Source organism: Rhinolophus hipposideros (assembly GCF_964194185.1).
Source record: "Rhinolophus hipposideros genome assembly, chromosome: 9".
In the NCBI taxonomy this organism is placed as follows: Eukaryota; Metazoa; Chordata; class Mammalia; order Chiroptera; family Rhinolophidae; genus Rhinolophus; species Rhinolophus hipposideros.
The window spans coordinates 74,553,956-74,576,464 of NC_138055.1; the positions used below are offsets into that span (position 1 = coordinate 74,553,956).

At 32.9% G+C, this 22,509-nt stretch overlaps 1 protein-coding gene across 1 annotated transcript in view; it reads left to right on the forward strand.

Annotated features, from left to right (window-relative positions):
* Positions 1-22,509, forward strand: part of PTPRQ (protein tyrosine phosphatase receptor type Q) — a 231,921-nt gene that overhangs the window by 15,516 nt on the left and 193,896 nt on the right. Inside the window, exons 5-13 of the mRNA XM_081058782.1 lie at positions 1,075-1,335; positions 6,766-6,926; positions 7,728-7,839; positions 8,474-8,700; positions 10,429-10,498; positions 14,348-14,547; positions 15,677-15,926; positions 17,509-17,637; positions 20,306-20,452. Coding sequence (XP_080914908.1) covers positions 1,075-1,335; positions 6,766-6,926; positions 7,728-7,839; positions 8,474-8,700; positions 10,429-10,498; positions 14,348-14,547; positions 15,677-15,926; positions 17,509-17,637; positions 20,306-20,452 — 1,557 coding nt within the window. The remainder of the gene's footprint in view (positions 1-1,074; positions 1,336-6,765; positions 6,927-7,727; positions 7,840-8,473; positions 8,701-10,428; positions 10,499-14,347; positions 14,548-15,676; positions 15,927-17,508; positions 17,638-20,305; positions 20,453-22,509) is intronic.

The window sequence follows — 22,509 nt, forward strand, 5'->3', positions numbered from 1 at the left end:
AACGTTTACCTTTCATGATCATTTTGACCTTGGGGAAGAGTGCGAAGCCGCATGGTGTCAGATCTGGTGAATAAGGTGGATGAGGACACACTCTATGTTTTTATTTGACAGAAATTGCCATACCAGAAGTGATGTGTGACATGAAGTGTTGTCATGATGGAGTATGATTTACAGCACACTTTAAAACATACTCTCAACCGTAGCTCACACCTGACTGACTGCAACAAACAAGTTGAAACTTGTCACACCCTATTACTAAGGTTCCATGTGCCGCTTCCCGTATTGAAGATCCTTGCCTTTTTGTTGGATGGCACTCGGCAGCAACATTCCCCGTATTTGTTGATCATACCTTGCAATATTCCGTAACAATGTAGACACAATTCATTTTCTATTGAGGTAGGGTTTCGATGAACAGAGAACTTCTATCCTCTTTTCCCTGATATTTGTAAATTCATTGTAAATCAGTTTCAAGATGTTTTGGGGTTGGGTGGAGTAATAGTACTTGTTACCAACAATTCTTGTAAAGGTTTGTGAGATCTGCTAGATCCCCTCTCAGGAGAGACCATTACTACAAGAAATATTACTGCCATTGATGAATGAATTAAAATGCAATGCATAGGACTGTTAAAAACTTTGGTGTAATCAGAAGAACCACATTTGAAAGTGCCCTAATTTCTGGCCCTTGCTCCCTCTCTATTTGTTCTGTTTCATCTTCATTCAACATTAGCTAACTGCTAAGTGGTAGCTAACAAACCTGTGATTATATTGTATAAGGATACTTCTGGTCACGAGCATTTAGGAGGCATACAGAGTCTAAAGGAATGACTATTGAAAGTGATTGATTATTGGTTAAGGAAAGATGTTTGGGAAGTAGGGAGATGTTAATATGCCACTTAAATTAAAACTTGTATATAAATGTTCTATTTCTCTATTTGCAGAGCTGCACATATAGGATATTATACATGAATAAATTTAAGGTTTATTACATAGATGTTTAAATTATATTGTTAACGTTTGCTTTATTTTTATATATATGTGCAATTTTTGTTTACGTATAATTTACCTTTTCAATAGAACCATCTAGGATATGTGGCTTAACATTAAAAGCTGTGAATACTTCTTCTGCAAATTTAATGTGGAATCCAACAGAAACCAACTTCACACATTACAAGATTTATATATCAAACAGAACATTTGCAAAAGAATATCTTATTTGGGGAAGCATGACTGAGTACACACTTACAGATCTGACTCCTGGTGGAATATATAACATCACAGTACACAGAGTAAGAGGCAATGTTGAAGGATCTGGAACATTTATCAGAGTTGTTGCAGGTATATAAATTTTTTATCTTTTTAAAATTCACATTTGTATTACCTATTGTGCTGTAAAGATGAAATTTCAGTGCATTTTTAAATTTGTAAACTTATAGTCTGCGGACTATTCAGAAGGTAAAAATGTTCATTTTACTGGAATATCCTGAGAGTTTTTTAGATAACATATGGATAGAACAGTATCTGGCCCACAGTCAGTGTGCCATTTATTGATATAAATGTAGCCATTATTAGAGTTAGTTTCACATCAAATTAGAGGTCCAGCTAGTGAAATTTCATGGTTAATTTGGGTATCATTCATTATCCTCAAGACTTGTTCGTTGTCTTTGATGTCCTACAATGTGCTATACGCATAAAAAAACATAGTCTTAGGATGTTCAGATAGTAGTAAAGAATAGAAGCATGGAGGCACAGAGTATAAGTCAAATTAATAGATGAAACAATGGAAGTGTGTTCATATTTAGTTTGATTATACAGAAAACAGAATGATTAGCTCCTTGGCATGGGTGGGGAAGGTTCTTTGAGCCTGGTAATGACTGTAGAAGGATAAGGAACTTCCTAATCAGGTTAGAGAGCACATGTGGTATGTAGAAAAGGGGACTCGCACAGAGAGGGGACAGCCTATGCAAAATTAGGGAGGTGTAAATGAATATGGTGTATTTGTGGTATTGTAAGCAATTCAATATCGCAAGATTCTGTTATTTTTATATAAGAGAACATCATCCTATTCTAAATAATTTAAAGTATTTTTTTAATCCAGATGAAACTATGAAACCTATCAATATTTTAAATGTTTCAAAAGAGTACATGATTGCAGCAATAACTTGTGAGATTACTTAAGAGTAATCTCTCTAAGGTTGTGGATTCAACAGATGATCCAAAACAGACATGGGATAATAACTCAGTCTATGGACGTTTGTTATGTGGCTGTTACATACTGTGTGTGTTTCTTATTGCTGCTGTGACAAATTACCGCAGCTTAGTGGCTTCAAATGTCCTAGTTCTATAGGTTATATATCCAACATAGATCTCACCAGGCTAAAATCAAGGTATTGAAAGGTCTGTATTCCTTTCTGTAGGTTCTAAGGGAACATCCTAGTCTGTGCTTTCAGGCCATTTGCAGAATTCAGTTCCTTACGGTTTTAGGACTGAGGTAACCATGTGTTTGCTGGCCGTCAGTTGAGAACTGATCCGGGCTCTAGAGGATGCCTCATTTCTTGGCTTGTGATCCGTTTTCTCCATCTTTGAAGCCAGCACAGGAAAGTTGAGTTGCACTCATTCTTCAACTCGCTCCTGCTTTCTTTCCCATAACACTTGACTATTCTTTCACTTCCACTTTTAAGAGCCTATGTGTTTGGATTGGCCTATCTGAGTAATTGAGGTTGATCTCTGTTATAGGTTTATAATCTTAATTAACCTAGAGCTTTGAAGGTATTACTCCTGGGACTATATCTTGGTTCTACCATTCACCTGTTAGTTTTGAGACCTTGGCAAAGTTACCTAAATTTTTTTGTTTCTTATTTTATCATTTTAAAATGACAATAATAATAGTATTTACTTATGAGGTGTTATGACTGCTACATAAAACAATGTGAGAAGGTGCTTAGTACAGCGCATAGTGGATCATAAACTTGGTAATGATTTTCTTATTATTTTGCATGTCTAAATCTCATCAGTCATAGTATATATTATGCCCAACTAATGATTCAATCATAGAAGGATTTAAATGTGATATTCAAAGCTTATCATATACAGTGTCGGTACACAGGAAGTATAAATAAAAATTAATAATAACAGCAATGAAACTTTTTAAGTCTTCATATTTCATTTTTAAACAACTATCCATTGTACACTGTGTTTTCTTGATATTGTTTTGATAGGTATGGCAATTCTTTTGTGAATATTCTGAGTTATGAGACATTTTGGTCTCACTTTGTATACATTCTTTTAGGAGTCAGAATCTATTGAGCGTCTCTTTATGTACCTTCCTTCTCCAACTTGGATCTCTTCTTACTCTCTTTCTCAAAGGTTAATGTACCATAGTCTGTATTAGAATTTTGTTTTTGAGGTACTCCCAACTCTTTTGAGCTGTTTTTCTTTATAGATACTGATCACAGGATCACATTTCTGTTTTTACTCAGCTTCTCAAAATGCACTTTAGGCACATTTGCTGAAATGCCAAGGGGAAAATTTGAAAGATGCTTTAGAACAAACTGTCCAATATGTAGTGATTAGCATCCTGTGACTGTTGAGCCTTGAAATGTGGCTAGTCCAAATTCAGATGTGCTGTTAAGTGTGAAAGACACATTCTAAGACAGCATGAAACCAATGACCATCTCATTAATAATTTATATTGCTTATATGTGAAATGATGTTTTTGATATATTGAGGTAAGTAAGACATATCATTATAATTAATGTTACATGTTCCTCTTGTTTAATGTGGCTTACGTTATATTTTTATTAGATAGTACTTCTTTAGAGAATCAAAAGAGACATATTTAAGCATATTTAAGTCTCTGAGACATCCTGCAATAAAGAAAACTGTTTAATATGAAAATGGAATTATTTGATAAAGTGTTTTGATCATAGGACATCTACTTAATTCTAAGGATTTAAAGGTTCTGAGGATTAACTTTTGGGAAATTATGGTCTAAAAAGTATTTAATTAAGCCTAGGGTTCCTTTTGCTAGCCCTAATTAAATTGAATACCATGTGATCGTTTTGTTCTCTTAAAACTCTGAACATATCCACCTCTGGTTTCTATCACTAAGTAACAATTTGGTTGAGGGTAATATTTTTATTTCATATTTTTCTACCTTTTGAGAGACTAAATTCTATGTAGTGCAAATTGTGAATTTATTATGGGGTCTACTTTCAGTTAATTGAGTCTTCCAACTCATATCCAGAAAGCTGCCCTCTTCCACAATGACTTAGCATTGCTCCATCTTTACTGCCGTTTTCTTTTTTTCTTAATTAAAGTTTATTGGAGTGACAATTGTTAGGAAAGTTACACAGGTTTTAGGTGTACTACTCTGTAATACATCATCTATACTACACATTGTGTGGCAGTTCCTCAAAAAATTAAGAATAGAATTACCATATGACCCAGCAATCCCTCTCCTGCGTATATACCAAAAAAACATTTACCCATAAAGATATATGTGCTCCAATGTTAATTGAACCTTTATTTACAGTGGTCAAGACATGGAAACAACCAAAGTGTCCTTCAACAGATGATTGGATAAAGAAGATGTGGTATATGTGTATATATATATATATATATATATATATATATATATATACACAATGGAATACTATTCTGCCATAAGAAAGAATGAAATAGTGCCATTTGCAACAACATGGATGAATCTTGAGATCCACTGCCTTTTTCTGAGGGCAAGCCTTACTCTTCTCTTTCCAGACTACCACAATATCCCATTAACTGGCCTCTCACTGCCACTTCTGCCTCTCTCCAAAGCATATACCATTCCAGAGTAATCTTTTAAAATAAAAAAATAAAAAGTCAGATTGCTTTTCTGTTTAAAATTCTTTTATGGCTTTCCATTTCATTTAGGGGGGAAAAATCTAAAATCTTTATTATGGCCTGCATGTTCATCAGATTATTTCTCTTTCTTACGTGATCCCAGAAACTCTGGCTAGCTTTTCTCAGTTACTCTAAATTCTGTTCATTTCCAGGGCTTCTTTCCACTCTGCTTTGAAAGATCTTTACCAAACTGTCTTGCAGTTTTCAGGCCTTCCGTCTTAATCAGATTGGCAAATTTCCAGACAAATATATTCTTCCTCCTCTTGGTGAGACACGCTTCATCCTTAGCCAAGAGTTCGTCAGTGTGTAATTTTAAACCACAGTCTAGGAAACTGCATCCTATCTCACCACCATCTCAGTAAACAGACCTTCACTTCTCCAGTCTTCCTTTTTCTTCCAAAGTCTCATCTGAGGTCTTTTTCTAGTTTCTTACCTAAGACTTCATAGATATCAGTTACTTTCTGTGACTCTTGAAGAAATAGTATTAACCCTCATATAAATCAGTAAGTGTAAGCAGTGGTTGGTTGGACTTTTGTCATGTTAGTCTTTTGTCTATTTGAATGTGCCCTGGTAAGGAGAATCACGTTCTTTTCTCTCAAGCCTCAGAAAACCGAGATTTAGGTCTGTGTGCAGAATGATCCAGGAAAATTGCTAGCAGCTATGTACAACAAAGAGATTGTACTTGTCACAAACTAGGCATTTCTCTGAACTTTTACCTTGGATTTACAATATTTCTAAAGAGTTATTATAAAACCTCAGTGTTCATTACATGAACAATTTAGAAATGATACCGAGAGAATGGTTGTACCTTTGAGAATGTCATGGTGGAAACTGATTGAGATTAGTTTCAAGCACTAGGGAAGCATGATAAGTATTAAAGGAACTTTTCAAAGGGGATAAAGAAAAATCATTCTAAAAGTATTTCTCTCCCACAAAAAATGAGAAATTTACTTGGTATGTTAAGATTTCTATTTTGTGTAATGTGTCCTTATCAGTTTTGTTAGGAAATGTACATTGTAAAATTATATATATTTCAAATCATGTCTGGGAGGGGGGATTTAAAATGGTAAGTGGAGTTCAATTATTCATTCCAGAATCCTTTCCTTTGGAAATAGTGTTAGATTAGGTCTGTATCAGGTATATTTTTTACATGCTTGGCTTCATAATCTTTCTCCCTCCCATATATTGTTTGTCTGGAATTTACACTAAAGATAAGGCAGAGTGAAAACCTGACTTATTGGCAACCAATCAGAAGAACTTTATGTAGAAAAGTCTTTTCAAGGAGGTACAGGCAGCATAAACAAAACTTTGGAAACAGTGGAAGCAAAGGGAGGAAAATATGGTTGAAATGGCTAGGACAATTAGAATTGACTGTCTAAAGACTATCATATTTCCTTTTCTACATGAAAACTTAGCTTTCTTTTAAAGGAAACAACTAACTAAATATTTACCAGAATTGCTGAACCTTTAAAAAATTTGGCAGATTTTGGTTATTTATTTATTTATTTTTCAGTTATCTACTGTTTGGTAAATATTCAGGGAATTGGATAGTTTGTACTTACTTTGCTTTAAAATGATTCAGTTTTTCTATTAGAACCTAAGCTTTAAAAAACAACCTGGTAAACCAAAAATATTTTAGTAGATAAGGAATATCCAAGAAACAGATCCATAAATTGATATATTATTTCTGATCATTATAATTAATAACTAGTTGTTGTTAAAGATACACATTCCTAACACCTTCGTATAGCTAGAGATAAAGGAGTCAGTGTTTTCTAGCAATGTAATTAGTTTGAAACCTAACCTTTAGATTATTAATTTTCATTTTTCCCCCCAAGCTTTAGGAGAATAACTCTATTTCAACCCTCTGTTTTTCAATATCAGAACCAGCAAAACCTGAGAAACTTAAAGTGTTCAATATTTCCGCACATTCCTTTTCTCTGCACTGGAGTCTGCCCTCTGGCTATGTGGAAGGGTTTCATGTGGATCTGGTTCCTGACAGTGGCTTTGTTTTTATCAAAGATCTTGGCGGTGGAGAGTATCAGGTATAGTTTTCATGATCATATTTGCTGTGCCAACTTGTCTTTATATTTGGCCCTCAAAGGAAAGTTCTTTATGAAACTCTTCGGCCATGCAAACTTACTTTTTTGGGCGTTTTTAAAAGCATAAGATGAACACCAAAACACTGGTACTGAATTCATGAGTGTAAGTTTCAGCATCGGTGGACTGTTACCTTGGCAACATCTATGCCTTTTTTTTTTTTTTTTTTTTTTTTTTTTAGTCTACCCTGAACCTACAGCCAGCCATCCAAGGGTTCATGAATAGTTTAACAAAGAAAGGGCAGAGCTATTGAGTAATCCAGGCTCATTAATTGTGTACGTGCCAGGAGGATCTGTCTTTAAATCATTAATGTAGGCAACATTTCTCTCTAGAGCCATCAATGTGATTCCACTGCCTGAAAAATGTAATATGATGGATTTTCTCATCATTTTTCTTTTAGTTTTTATTGGAACTTCAGAGACACAGGTATTTCCAAAAAAACTCTTAAAAACCAGGGCTAAGCAATGAGCTATAGATTTCTTAAGATTCTGAAATAGTTGTTTCTTCTGACAATGAACTAGCATAACCAGAAATACTGATTTAGCCTTTGATAATGCAGTATGTGTTGTAAGTTTTAGTTATGTTATTTGGTAAAGTTCTGTGATAGAAGAAATTGCTATTTTCCAATAATATTTTAAACAGTGCAGATAGTAAAGTAACTTTTTTCATCGTGATAGATTTGTTATTTTAGCTTTCTTGCTTTCCAGAAAGAGTTTTAATACAAATATTTGTTTTTGGTGTTCTAGGTTGATGTTTCCAATGCTATTCCTGACACTAGGTACGACGTAACCATCTCTTCCATTTCTGCTACAACATACAGCTCACCTGTTAGTAGAATAGTGACAACGAATGTAACGAGTGAGTATATGTTTTCAATTACCTTTTTAATGAAGCCAGTATAATGTTTGGAGCCAGTATAATTTTATTGATGGGAAATACTTATATTAGCCATATGTGCATTATATGCATGAAAATAGTTTAGTAATTAAAGCAGAATGGAAACTTAAGAAGGTGATCTGTTCAGAACCTGCCTTTTACTGGTTCTTTAGTTTCCTTTACTTTCAAAGAGTAAAGATAATTACTCTATACTTGTTTGTGAAATGGACCAGAGACTGTTAATTGTGATATTTAAATACTACAGAGTCATTAAAATAAACTCACTGCACTTGCTCAGGAAGAATTATTCAGTTTTTAAGGCTGTTTCTTGTTTTCTTAGTTTTTGTGTGTAAGCCTGGCACAAGTAGGTTTCTTTTGAAAATGATCTGGCATCAAAAGTATATTTGGCATGTAGTATTTAGTAGCATTCCATTTTGCACATTCTTATAAAAGAATGATTTTGGTATTCCCCACAGCCTTTAATCTTTTTATTTTTCTTATGGTAGCAAAATTCTAGGGAGGATAACTCACACTTAAGAGACCATTAGTCTTTGGGAACTTCTGTAAATACGTTTCCCACCTATGATCGTGCAAATACCTTTCTTTTCAAAAATAGAACCAGGACCTCCAGTCTTCCTAGCAGGAGAAAGAGTTGGATCTGCTGGGATTCTTCTGTCTTGGAATACACCACCTAATCCAAATGGAAGGATTCTCTCTTATGTTGTGAAATATAAGGAAGTTTGTCCATGGATACAAGCAGCATATACACAAGTTAGAGCAAAGCCAGACAGTCTAGAAGTTCTTCTTACTAATCTTAATCCTGGAACAACGTATGAAATCAAGGTAATTGTTTCATTAATAATCACTTGGTATTAAAATGTTTCATCCATTTTAAAAGTATAGAAGTTTTTCCCACCTGGTCAAGCCTTTACAGCTGCACACAGCAAATGACTGAAGAATGATCATTTGAATCATGGCCTCAGTGTCCATCTGGGCTTTTAAAATGAACAAATGTAATCCCTTTTTATGTGCATTTATTTATTTTATTTAAAAAAATTAGCTAAGTGACTTTTTCGATGAATAAATCAAGTTTAAATGAAATAATTTGGGCTCTATAAATGAAAATAAATACTTTTTTATTAAACATAAAGTTAGCTTTGTTATTTTTCTCTCAATCCTGTTATATTTGTATGTCTGTTACCAAAATTTTGGATAATAGGAAGGAAATTTCTAATGAGCCAATTTCTGAAAGAACAATGAATTCAATTCAGTTCCACTCAACAAATATTTCCTGAACATTTACTGTGTCTTTGTGTTTATAAAAATATTTAGTCCTTTACAATGTTAAATATGCAAAATTTAATGTCTTCTTTAAAAATTAAATGCGGAAGAACCTTAAAGAACAATCCCAAATTAGTTAGGCCATATGAAAATGCTTATAGTTAAGAGAGATCTGTGATATTTCTAGTGGATAGTGAAGAATACAGATATTTTCTCTCTCCTCTCCCCTTTCCATATAACATCAGTATGTTCTTTGAGCATTATAGGTAACTGATTATAGAGAACAAAATCTGTAACAGCTGTATAAATATGTGATCATACATAACTGAGATGACAGTTCTAGAAGGTAAGAAATGACGGGAGAGAGATTTTGCCTGGAGGGTTTTTGGTATTGGAAGCATGGCTATTTGCAGAATCAAAGAACACAGAGAGAACTAGAGAACATATACCAATAATAGTAGGGATCCCCCAAATGAAAAGTAAAAATCAAACTTTTAATGATACAAAGGTCAAAGTCAAAGATTATCGATGGCTGTATCATTTCAAAAGCATAGATTAAAGAGTAAGAAACCTTTTTCTAACTGACATCTGAGAGTGACATACTACAGATATTTTCTGTGTCAGCAAGCACATATTCAGACTAACTCATATGTGAAAATACACTACCGAAGGTAATGAGATTAAATTTTAATGTGATATAAGAGGCAATTGCTGACAGAAAGGTGATTTAGCCAACCTAGTTATGCTTAGATCTATTTTTTTTCATTTATTTATTTTATTTTATATTTTTTTAGATCTATTATTATGGAGTTTAAATTTTTATTCCTTTGAATTCTCTTATTTCAGACTATTGAGAAGCCCTTCTTCTTCTTTTCATCCCACACTTTAAAAATCATTGTTGTGACCTATGCACTGTTCAAATAAATGTTAACCATTATAGAATTCGAAAGGGTGTTTGGCATGGTACATTTGGTATCTTCAAATGTAGGTATCAAATCTACATGATATGGGAAAATCTGGTTAAGTGCATTACATGTGTTATTTCATTTAGCCCTCAGAGCAATCCTGAGAAATCTGTTGACTCAAACTATGTTGCAAATACACCCTTGGGGAAATAGAAATATGGGATAGCTCTCTACGGGCCTTACACTTTGAGAGCATTGTAGGAATTAGATGGAATCGTGTCTTTATCATTTATCAAATAGTAAGACAAGTCAAAGTTTTCTTATTTCAGATTCTGTTTCATTAGGGAGTAAAAAGCTTGAATATAACTCTTTTGATCTACTCTAGGTTGCTGCTGAAAACAGTGCTGGCATTGGAGTGTTTAGTGACCCATTTCTCTTCCAAACTGCAGAAAGTGGTAATTTTCCTAAATCATTTATTCTAAGTTAACTTAGTTATGAGTTTTTGTCATTTAAAATAAATAAGAATATATACAAAATATGGTGCTAAAATGCAGAAAAATTTCAACAGCATGGCCATTCAATTATTTTTAGAGCCTTTTTTGGGTAGTTAATTTATTCATTAAAACATATATTTCTATTTCTCATTATAAAAACAGTATTATCTTAGAAAACATTGAAAAAAACGAAAATGAAAAACAAGCACGCAATGTAAATTATCCATTGCCTCGTTATATTAAAAAAACCTTGTTATGACTTTGATGCATTTCTTCTGGCTGTCTTTTCCCCCCCTTGAATATATGTCTATATTTCTATATTTCTGTATATTAATTAAAGTAGGCTTGTGCCATTTATGCATATTTATTTCCTGTTAACATCAAACCATAAGCATTTTTATGACATTAAATTTTTGCAAATATGGGTTTTAATGGTTATCATATTAATTATCCATAACATGCAGTCATTATCAAACCAGTTTAAAGATACCTCCATTGTTCCAGAAAAACTCTTAATGTCACCTGGACTCCTTTCTCTCACAGTGCACTCTAATATGTCAGCAAATCCAGACAGCTGTGTCAAAATATATCCTGAATCTCACCCTTATTGCCAGTCACTCTAATCCATTATTGTTTCTTGCCTGAACAATTGAAAGTCTCCTTGTTTTTCTTGTTTCCAACTTATGTGCCTACAGTTTACTCTTTCCATAAGGGCCACATTGTCTTTTGAAACATAAGCCAGACTCTTGTGACTTCTCTCTTCCAGACATGGCTCCTATGTCATTCAGAATAAGACCCTCAGTCACCCCCATGGTCTGCAGGGCTCTGTCAGCTCTTTCCCCTCTCTTACTTCATCTCTTAGATCATTCCTCCTTCCTCTATCTAGTCCAGTCACACTGATCTTCTTTTTGAGCTTTATACATTTCATATTTCTGCTAAACTGACATAGTTTGTAGAGATATTAACTCTCTTGGCAAATTGTGATTGAGAGAAACTAGAGAAACTGTAGGATGTAGTGAAAATAATCCTGGAACGGGTGTCTCACTGTTTCTCATTTGCTGTGTATTCTTGGGCTAATTGCATAATTACATAATCCTTCTTACCCTAACCTTCTTTCTTTTCTTTCTTGTTTAGGTAAATGTAAAGAGGTAAAAATATAATGTAAATCTAAATTTTGTTAGATTGGTGATTTCCAATTTCCCCCCTAAATACCCCTTTTTAACTTTTGCTGCATAAAACCTATATTTAAGGAAGATTTCTCTGGAAAAAAATAAACTGCATTTATTATTGTTGAATAAGAAGTCATTTCTTTCCCCATGAATAAAAATACTCTTAGGAAGAGTATACATGTTAACCAGTTATACCATGCTGAGCTAATATTCCATTCACAAGCACAAAAACTCAACTTTTTTAACCTCCCATGCAGCATTATTTTAGGTAAACAAAGAATTTATTTTGGCTTTACAATATTAGAAATATCTCTTGCATCTTCATTCCCAACTTGATAGATCCTTAGAAATGCGGGAAAATACTTTTAGAAGTCTCTGTATTGGATTTATACAGTTTTTTTCCCCTGGCTCAATAAATGTATGCTTTGTAGAGCGTACACTTTGAAAATTGTAGTACTTTCACATACTTGTATATTTATGCATTTAAATATGTCTAGATATGTCCTCAAAGTGTTGGAAAATATTTATCTGAAAGATAAAATGGCTTTATAAACAGAACTTTTGGTACTTCAGCACTGAGTCTTTACTTGGATCAAGATGGATAAATTCACTGTATAAAAATCAAGAAGCAAAGGGATTTTGACACATAGAAGTCCAAAAGTACAAACTACAATACTTAAAACAGGAAAGACATGCATACTACAGAAAAGAGCCAGAATTTTTCCTCAGACAACATGAAGTCCAAAAAGGAAAACACACATTTTACTGAGACAAAAATAATTTAATGCAAGTTAATAAAGATTTTAACAGATGTAATTAATTTCACTAAATGTTATTTAAGAGATGTAATGTTAAAACTATTAATGTGTTTGGTCTACTTTTCTTAATATTTCAAAATCATGCTTTGGAATTTAATAAAAAGTTGGTTATCTTATAAATTCAAATTTTTCTACACCTGAGTAGTTAGTTCCCTATGACTGCCGTTAAGGCACATTTGGAAATGTGTCAACTTATCTGCAATTTGTTTATATATATATATATATATATATATATATATATATATATATATATATATATATATATATATCAGGAATACTTGTAAAATTTGTATAGTTTACTCAAATACATTTAAAGGGATGATTAAGATTTATGAAGAGAATAAAATGGTGGTTACCAGGGGATAAGAGGGTGGGAGAATAAGACTGATGTTGTTAAGGGTACAAACTTGCAGCAGGTAGTAAATAAGCCATGGAGATCTGGATAATGGATATAGACAAAAATATGTAATGTGATACAGGTGCTAAATATTGCTACAACAGCAATAACATAGTATATAAATGTATCAAATTAACACGCTGTACAATTTCAGTTTACTCAGTGTCATACGCCAAATATATTCAATTAAAAAGTTCACGATAAAATTTATAATTTTAATAAATCCATGGAATATGTTTAGCAACCTTTTTCCTTTTGCTTTATTGTATTTTATCTAGCCAGAAGAAATTTGAGTGTTGAATCTTTAGTACCAGACAGTTATGTTGTCATTATAAGCTTTAATTAATTCCATTGATCAGTTTCCCTTGGAGAAAAAAAAAAATTCCGTCCATTATTTTATCTATTATTAATGATTAATCAACCCCCAAATAATTTTATTTTTTTCCATTAAAATGCAGCAGTCTAAGTTTCTTAGTTTTTACTGCTTAAGTCATGTTATTCACATACAGCCCTCTCTCCCAGGACCTAACTTTCTTATAATATATATGGCTTTCATTTGGAAATCATATTTTGGCATTCTTCTCTACAATGTACACCTAAACTCCATTATTTGTTAATACTAGGCATCTCTGCTATCACTTATAATACTTTACTCCACACATTTTGTTTTGTTTTGATTTCTTTTAATAATGACTTGTCATGTTTGTTCAATATTCTAAAGGATCTTGATTATTTACTCTACTTTGTCAGTTTTGTATAGTTTACCTGGAAATTAATGGACATAATTTTCTTTCATTCTAGCCTCATGTTTCTTACATCCCAATTAAAGCAACACACAGATAATTATTGCAGATAATTAATAATTGATAACAAAGTATCATGAATTCTGATGGAAGTTAATTTTGAGGGTATATGAAACTCAAAATATAATAACCACAATCAATTATATGTTATCCACTTTATGTTAGACACTAGAAATTTAAATGTTGCAGAAATATGCTTTTTTGTACAAATGGTTGGGCAATTGTTTCAATTTCCCATTTTTTCATTATCTAAGGAATCTACAGAATTCCAATATATTTTAGGAAGAGATTTGTTTTTCAAATTTTTTGTATATTCACAAATAACTGTTATTTAATTTTTTTCCAGACATATTTGGAAAAGGTCATCAATGCATGTGTTGACAAGTAAAGCTTATTTGACTTTTAAACTCAACTCTATGGACCTAATTTCTAGTACTTTATTTTAGGCAAAAGTAAATTAAATATGTTTCGAAAAGTGTCACCCAAGTAGATTTTTTTCCAATGTATTGTATGTGTTTAATTTCATATAACATGAGAAATGTAATATCCCAAAATTATGTAAGTGGCATTCCAAGTTTTATATCAGTTTTTTCCCTGCCCTTCAATCTCTCTCATTTATTTAGCTCCAGGAAAAGTGGTGAATCTCACGGTCGAAGCGTTTAACTATTCAGCAGTAAACCTGATTTGGTATTTACCTCGGCAACCAAATGGCAAAATTACCAGCTTCAAGATTAGTGTCAAACATGCCAGAAGTGGGATAGTAGTGAAGGATGTCTCAATCAGAGTAGAGGACATTTTGACCGGGAAATTGCCAGAATGTAATGTAAGTACCATGGAACACTTTCTATGCCTCCAAATTTTTAAGTAAAAATTTATATCTTGAGGTTTCTGGCATCTGGATACTATATATTTTACAGAAGTACAGCTATTTGATTATAGTATTGGGTTATATTATCACATTATATGCAACTGGCTATATTCAAGGTAGAATAAGAGAAGGGTTTGAGAATTCAAAAAGTAAGATATTAAAATCGTTTAGGGAGCTCTAGAAACAATTCATGGCAGAAGTAGCATTTGTGATAGATGGAGATTATGTGAGGGGACATTTTGGGTGAAGGGTACTTTGTAAAGCCCTGATGTAGGAAAGTGTAGGCTATAACTGGAAAATACATGTACTAGGAAGGGAGGGAATGGGAATAGTCAAGGTCAAGTTTTTGGAAATAAATTGTTTCTGTTGTGCATATATTTGGTGAAGAATTTATTATAACTCTCATAATTAATGGGAAATCCCTAGAAGTAGTACTGTAATTATGCTTTTCCAACGATAACTGTGGTGATCTTAGGGATAATATTGATGAAGAAACAGTCCAACAAAATTGCTTTTGTTTTAAATACTTCAAGTCTCAAAATCTTCTTTTTAAAATTAGGATATGTTTCTCATATATACATACATACACATATGTACATACACAAACATACACAACACGTGCTATTGGCTTTATCTTTTGAATGCTTATGGGGGGGGGGAATGGCAGTAACAGGAGAAAAGCGACCTGTGCTTGAAATTTCACAAACTGGAAAATATTTAATCTCTTTGGCTCTTGCACTTTTAACATGAATTTTTAAAATACTAATTATTTTGCTTTAGTTTTACCTTTATTGTAAATCACTTGAAATCCTATTCATCAGAAAGATTATGGTGTAAAGAATGCCATGTATATATATATGTATATTCTGCTCTAAAACTGTAGACGTGAAAGAGTATAATTCTAGCAAATTTGTCCATAACTTCAGTGGGTTACGTAATCTGTTAAAATCTTAACCAGTCATACACATAGAAACACATTTAAGAATAATATTTATAATATAAAGGAAAAAGAAATGAATTACACTTCTTGTGTTCACTAAGATATAACACATTTTTTTCTGTTGGTATTTATTTTGTTCCCTAGGAGAACAATGAATCTTTTTTATGGAGTACTACCAGCCCTTCTCCAACGCTTAGTAGAGTTACACCTCCATCACGCACCACGTATTCATCGAGCATGTTGGCACGGAGTAAGATAAGCTCTGTGTGGAAGGAGCCTATCAGTTTTGTAGTGACACATTTGAGACCCTATACGACATATCTTTTTGAAGTTTCCGCTGTTACAACTGAAGCGGGTTATATTGATAGTACAATTGTCAGAACACCAGAATCAGGTATGGTTTCTTGTTTTGGGGCTGTGGGGAAGAAAAAGAGTTAAATTACTTATAAAATAATCTCTCATGCTTTTCATATAGATCTTTTTGTTAAAACATTCCTTCCTTTTCAATAACCATTTTCCCCCTACTAACAGATATTAGGCATCACATTTAGAGCATCTTCAATTTCAGTTTTCTTTTGTAATACTATCATAAGCATCTAAAATGAGAAAGATTTGAAAAGAAAGGATTCTTGAACTAATAATCATGATTCTAAGATCAGCTTTTATTATTCCGTGATCTCAGCAATTTTTCATGATCATCTGTGCCCTTCTACATCTTCTGTAATCATCTATACCCTTCTCTTACTGATGTTGCTGTTACCAAATGTGAGGATATCACCTGAAGTAGCAGAAATATCATGTGATTAACATTTCAGTATCAGATAAAATATATACCTATTTGTATCCTCTTTGCCCTGCAGTTTCCTCATGGAGGAAATGGAGACTGTAATAGTACATTCCTTATGGTGGGGTGTTAGGATGAAAAGAGTATAATTAGATGTTATTACTACTAAAGTCAAAGAGTACATAGTTATGTGCAAAGAGTATATAATTATGGTGTTATGGATATGTACATATGTAAATTTATGTAGATGCTGACATAATACCGTACTAAATATATAGTATCAGACATTCAGTTGTGATCGGTAACAGTTGAGGTTACTGGAAACTTTCACTGATAGGGTAATTTCATTGAAGCACAGCATTTTTCTTTTTCTAATGGTATAGCTGTCAGCTTTTATCATCTCATTATTTGTGTTTGAAGATTTTCCTTGATTTAAAAAACAATCTTTGAATCATAGCATTTCCTTCTTCCCTACTCCTTACTTATTCCTATTCAATAAAAAGGAAATAATTTCATGAGGGTCACACAGAGTAAAATTTAGTGGACAAGAAATTTGTTTTGAAAAACATATTTGGAATATTTCACTTCAATTCAAAGAAAGGGTAAAATATGTATGAAAGGGTATATGTATGAAAAAATAGACTATTTTAAAATGTCTATTTTTTTTTATGTTACCAATGTTACATTAGAATCTTCTAATGGTAGGTTATAAATTTTCTTGTAGAACCAAATACAGGTAGTGATACCAAAAGTAAAGATCATTGCCAATAGATTCCAAAGACTGAGTTATCTCCTTAACCCTTTTACCTGTTTCCACCAGAGGGAGAGTATTTATTGAGCCAGATACCCAGGCCTTCTTGAATGCAATACATGTGTACACATAAACGTTTCAGGACAATGTAACTGTACACCAAACAATATAGGAATGAAACTTGCACTGGGCAGTCATATGCAGCATTAAATAAGATGAACAATTGTTGCAAATAAGAAGTTCATCTGATAATACAGCATGTTTTATTCAAATTATTCAATTTACTCTATTTTTCCTTTTCTAACTTAAAAAAACCCTTTGCCATTTTATTTTCTTTCTGACTTTATGTTTTATTACATATATTTTATAATAATAAAGTACTTTTTGATTGTAAATATATGCCTGTATTTATTCTTTTTTTTCTCCCTATAATCATTTTAGTGCCTGAAGGACCACCACAAAACTGTATAACAGGCAACATTACAGGAAAGTCCTTTTCAATTTCATGTGACCCACCAACTATAGTAACAGGGAAATTTAGTTATAGAGTGGAATTACATGGACCATCAGGTAAGTCTTAATTGGTTTTGTGTTTGCCTTTTGGAGTAAGAATTATATAAAATATGTTATTAGTAGCGATATTTTAAAAGTATGAAACTTTTTTAAAGGCCCTATAGTTTAAGCAAATAATTGAAAATTAATAAGGAAGTTGAGGCTTTTAAAATTTTTGTTGAAAACCGTAAACAAGCATAAGGAGGGAAAAACACTATCCATGTTCTATATTTGATGAGGAAAAGCTGAAAGAATGAGAGATGAGAAGTGTTAGAAGAGGTGCATATCTTCAAATATTTGAACAAGAGGACCTTGGCTTATTCTGATTACAAATATGGACTTAGGTTATATTAAATCAGATTTCTGCTTAGGAAAAGGAAGCCACTTCTAATAATTAGAGTGCTCTAAAAATAATATGGGCAACTTTATGAATTGTCAAGTTCTTCATCTTTGTGAACACACAGGAGTGGGCACTTATCAGAGATATTTTGAGGGGTTCAAATACTATATTATTGGAAATTAATTAAGTAAAATCTAAAATTCTTTCCTAGTCTGAGCTCTGTGAAAGAATTTAAATTCAACTAGTAATAAAATAACATAAACTCACATATTATCAATTATTTGGAAGAATGAAAAAGTGGAGTTCCAAATTATTTATTTTGAAATTTATATGATTCTATCATGAATCATAGAGTAATCTTTATTTTTTATCCCTAAGTAACTCATACTCTTAAAATTCTGAAATATTTGCAGGTCCTAAAAAAAAAAAGGTAGTCCTTGTCCCTCTCCCAGCTTCCTTCCCTCCCCCATACACAGAGACAAACAATACAAGACACGCCTTTTCCATCTGGTATTATTTTCCAAAATGTTGACAAGGTACTCTTTCATCTGTAAGGCTGATAAAACAAGTAAGATGCATTTGGTAACCATTCCATCTAACAACATGGAAGGCATTAGTGATATCAACAGGAGCAGTTATGATGGAGTATGGGGGTAAATGACTAATTGGAGTGGATTTAAGAGAGACTGAGAGAAGAGCGTTGGAACAGTGGGTAACAGACAACTCTAGAGTTTTACTGCAAAGTGAAGCAATGAAAGGAAGCAGAGTGGGGACGGGGATAAGCAGAGTTAGCAGGTTTCTTTTCATAAGGAACAAATGATGCATGCTGTTGGATGAGGTGAATGAAGAAAAAAAGGGAAAATTAATAATATAAGAAAGAGCTTTTTCTCATCACAAGAAAAAAAAAGTTTGTTACTGTGTATCATGATGGATGCTACTGAGCCTTCCTGTGGTGATCGTTTTGCAATATATATAAATACTGAATCATTACATTGTACTCCTGAAACTAGTGTAATTTTATAGTGTTATAGCTCAATTGTACCTCAATTTAAAAAAACAAATAAAATTCTTATAAGAAAAAAGAGAAAGATTAAAAAAAAAAGAAAGGCAAGACTTACTGGAAAGCTGTCTTTTTGTAGGCAAAAGGTGAGATCTTTTGCTCAAATGTAGGGATTGGTTTGAGATAAAAACACTGATTGTTCATGCAGAGTAACAGATTGTAGAGTATATGGGTACAGAGGCTGGTAAACAGGTCATCATGTTGATAGGATTCTGTAGCAGATCTTTCCTGATTGATTTAATTTTTTTCAATGGACTGAGAAGCAAGACTGTAAAATGGGAGTGATGATGGAACAGAGAGATTTTGAAGTCTGAAGAGGGAAGATAAAATGTCAAATAATCATCTAGAAGAGTAGAGTGATTGGACTATGACAGTTGAGTAAGGCGCCAGGCACCATCAAAGGGCTCATGTAAGACATGGTAATGAATAAAATGATATTAGTCAGAGAAGGTTTTGTTTTTCTTCAGCTCCCTTTAACAAGAGAAAGGCAAGGCAATTGTAGGCTTATGTAAGGCAATGATATAATTGACAGTGATATTGAGAATGGACAAAGAGTGGAAATCAAGTGGTGAGGAACCAAGCAAAATAAAATGAATTAAAAGAGGTGGTAAGATCAATGGGTTGGAGGTCCCAGTGGACTTAAATGGTTGTGGTTCAGCGTTCTCAAATAAGCGCACAGGAGATAGGAAAGAGTGGTCAGAGAGACCTAAATGAAATCGAGATTATGGAGGATTTGCAGTTATTGGAAACAGAAGCAGTGTCCTCAGAGCCAGGTTTCAGCTAGAGCAAGAAGGTGAAAGAACTATTCAGTAGTAAAGTTGAGGATTGAAGGAATATTGATGATGGACTATTTAAGGAATTTTGCTCTGAAGCTAAACTAGAAATATTTTCTAAATATATCCTTTATAGAGGATAATGAGAATATTTAGCATCTTAATTGACTAAATTTGAGTATAGAATACTGTCACTGTTTTCACATTGGTAAAATCCAACGTATTCCTTTTAAATATGTCAAAAAAATACCATGGTAATTGAACACGACTTTATAATTTAATAAAAGTCATTTTAAATACTGGAAGATTTTCATGTTCTTTCTGCTGTTTTAATTAAATTGTCATCAATCACTACTAATCTAAATGTTTAAAATATATTCACTTTTAAAATTGTAATAACAAGCATTAGTGCATAGGTGAATGCTTAGTTGCTGTCCTTGCTCTGTATGTAAATGTGAGATGATCAAATGCTCGATGAGAAAATAACCCACAGGTATTTTTTGCTTTTTGCAGGTCGGATTTTGGACAACAGCACAAAAGACCTTAAATTTTCATTCACTCACCTCACGCCATTTACAATGTATGATGTGTATGTTGCGGCTGAAACCAGTGCAGGGATTGGACCCAAATCAAATATTTCAGTATTCACTCCTCCAGAAGGTGAGAACATCTCCTTTAGCGTGTTAACGAGATATTTTTGCTCTGCTCATTTATTTTTATTACATTGGTTAAATATTATATTAGAAGCTATTTGGTTTATATTTACTTAATTCATGTTGTTTCCTTATCAGATGACTACCTAATACATTCTGAACATATGTTCCTGAGAACATCAAACCCGTAGCATGCTTCACAATAAGAGGGACCAAAGATGAAGGAAGGTTAGGAAATACTACATGCAGTATGAAACCTGTTAGAGAGTCACAGTGCATATTGGCAAAACCTCAAGAAATATTAACATAGACAAACGCAGTTGACATTGTTTAACTCACATTATTTAACGTAGAATATACAGTTTGTCACAGACTAATGTTCAGAGAAATTTATATATCCCCAATGCCTATTACAAAATATGTTTATTATCAAAAGGGTATTCTAAGCAAGTAAGGAACCGTGGTGGGTGCATAGTACAAATTTACTAGCAAGAACTGAAATTATTAAAACACATTTACTCCTAAAGAAACTGTTTATTTGTAGATATTAAACATCACAGTTTAAGGCTAACTGAAGTGTTTAAAAAATGTTAACCGTAACCATTTCATAACCTATTTTCGTGGCCCACACCGAACTTGGTAAATGTCTTCATTTCTATTTAGGGATGGTAATTATTGAGAAGAATACAATAATTTCTTTTACAGCTACATTAACACTTGAAAAAGTTTCCAGACTTCGTTTGTGTGATGGCAAACGTACAGTAACTGGTAAATTAAATACATGTGTGTACAAGTCTGCGCACCCATAGACTAAAGATTGGACATGCATTCATCAGATAAATCAATTCAAGCATTTGACCATTAGAGGGCAGCAGCTATTAGGGAATTTTGTATTTCTCCCCTTTGAAGAACAATTAAACCTTGATATTTTTCTGTTGAAAGAACTTAAAAATTATATTTTATATCAATTTCAAGTGAAAATCGTAATGTGCACAGAGTTTCAATACATGGATTAAGAAAGAGACGTGTACTCACAAGCAAAATGTTCTCCTTTTTTACATATTAAATTTTTTCCATTGTGTTTCTATTGGAAGAATCTTAGCTTTGTATGTCTTTTCTGTTAGATCTTAAATTTCTCCCCATCTCTAAAAACTGCTCTGAAACATTTTCAAGAAAGCCAGACAGATTTTTGGATAGCTGTCCAACACAGCGGAGTGACCTAACCCTCATCAGACTGGTGTCCTTGAGTGTGGTCACAGTAGCATTTTCTCAACCAACCTAGTTGACCAACTAATTTCTATTTTTATGTTATACAATTAAGTAAATTCAGAATTTTTGTCTTCTTTCAAGTCAAGCAATTTTGGTGATCCTACACTGAATCCATGATTTAAGATTATTGTTCATTGTCATCTTTCCTGGCTTACAGCATTTGACAAAATAGAGAAATAGATAATACATTGCTGTATGCATTGCCATATTGTTTATTTTGGATATTATTTAAACATTCATTTCCCTTTCTTTATTTCTGCATTTCTTATTCACACAAAAATCAGTCAGATCTTAAGGATATATATTTCAATACAGTTGATGTGCATTTTTTACACCAAGTTATTTTGAGTAGAAAAATAATTTTATCCTGAGCTTTGTTTTACTATCTTCCTGAGCTACTTACATGTAGACCATTGGCTCAAAGGAGGGGCAGTTAGCAACTGGTGGGCTCCACTAAGGGCAGGCATGGTTCTTACATCTGCATGGCAACCTTTCTCTATGGAGTTCTTGGGGGATAGGTCAGACCCAGGAAGGGTTTCACTCTGGCAAGTGCAGTGAATGTAACTTTCTACTTCTGACAATGCTAATTAAACCTGGTTTCATTAATTAAAACTTTGAAATATAGGAGTCTTTAAACTCTATGAGAATACTCTAATAACTCATTAGGACTATATACTTTCAATGAAAATCGTATCTTAATTTTAGATTATTCTTTTTCATTTATTAATATAACAGGGTTCTTTGCATTCTAATTAAGGTTGCTCTATTTTCTTCCCCATATTTAAAAGTAGACTA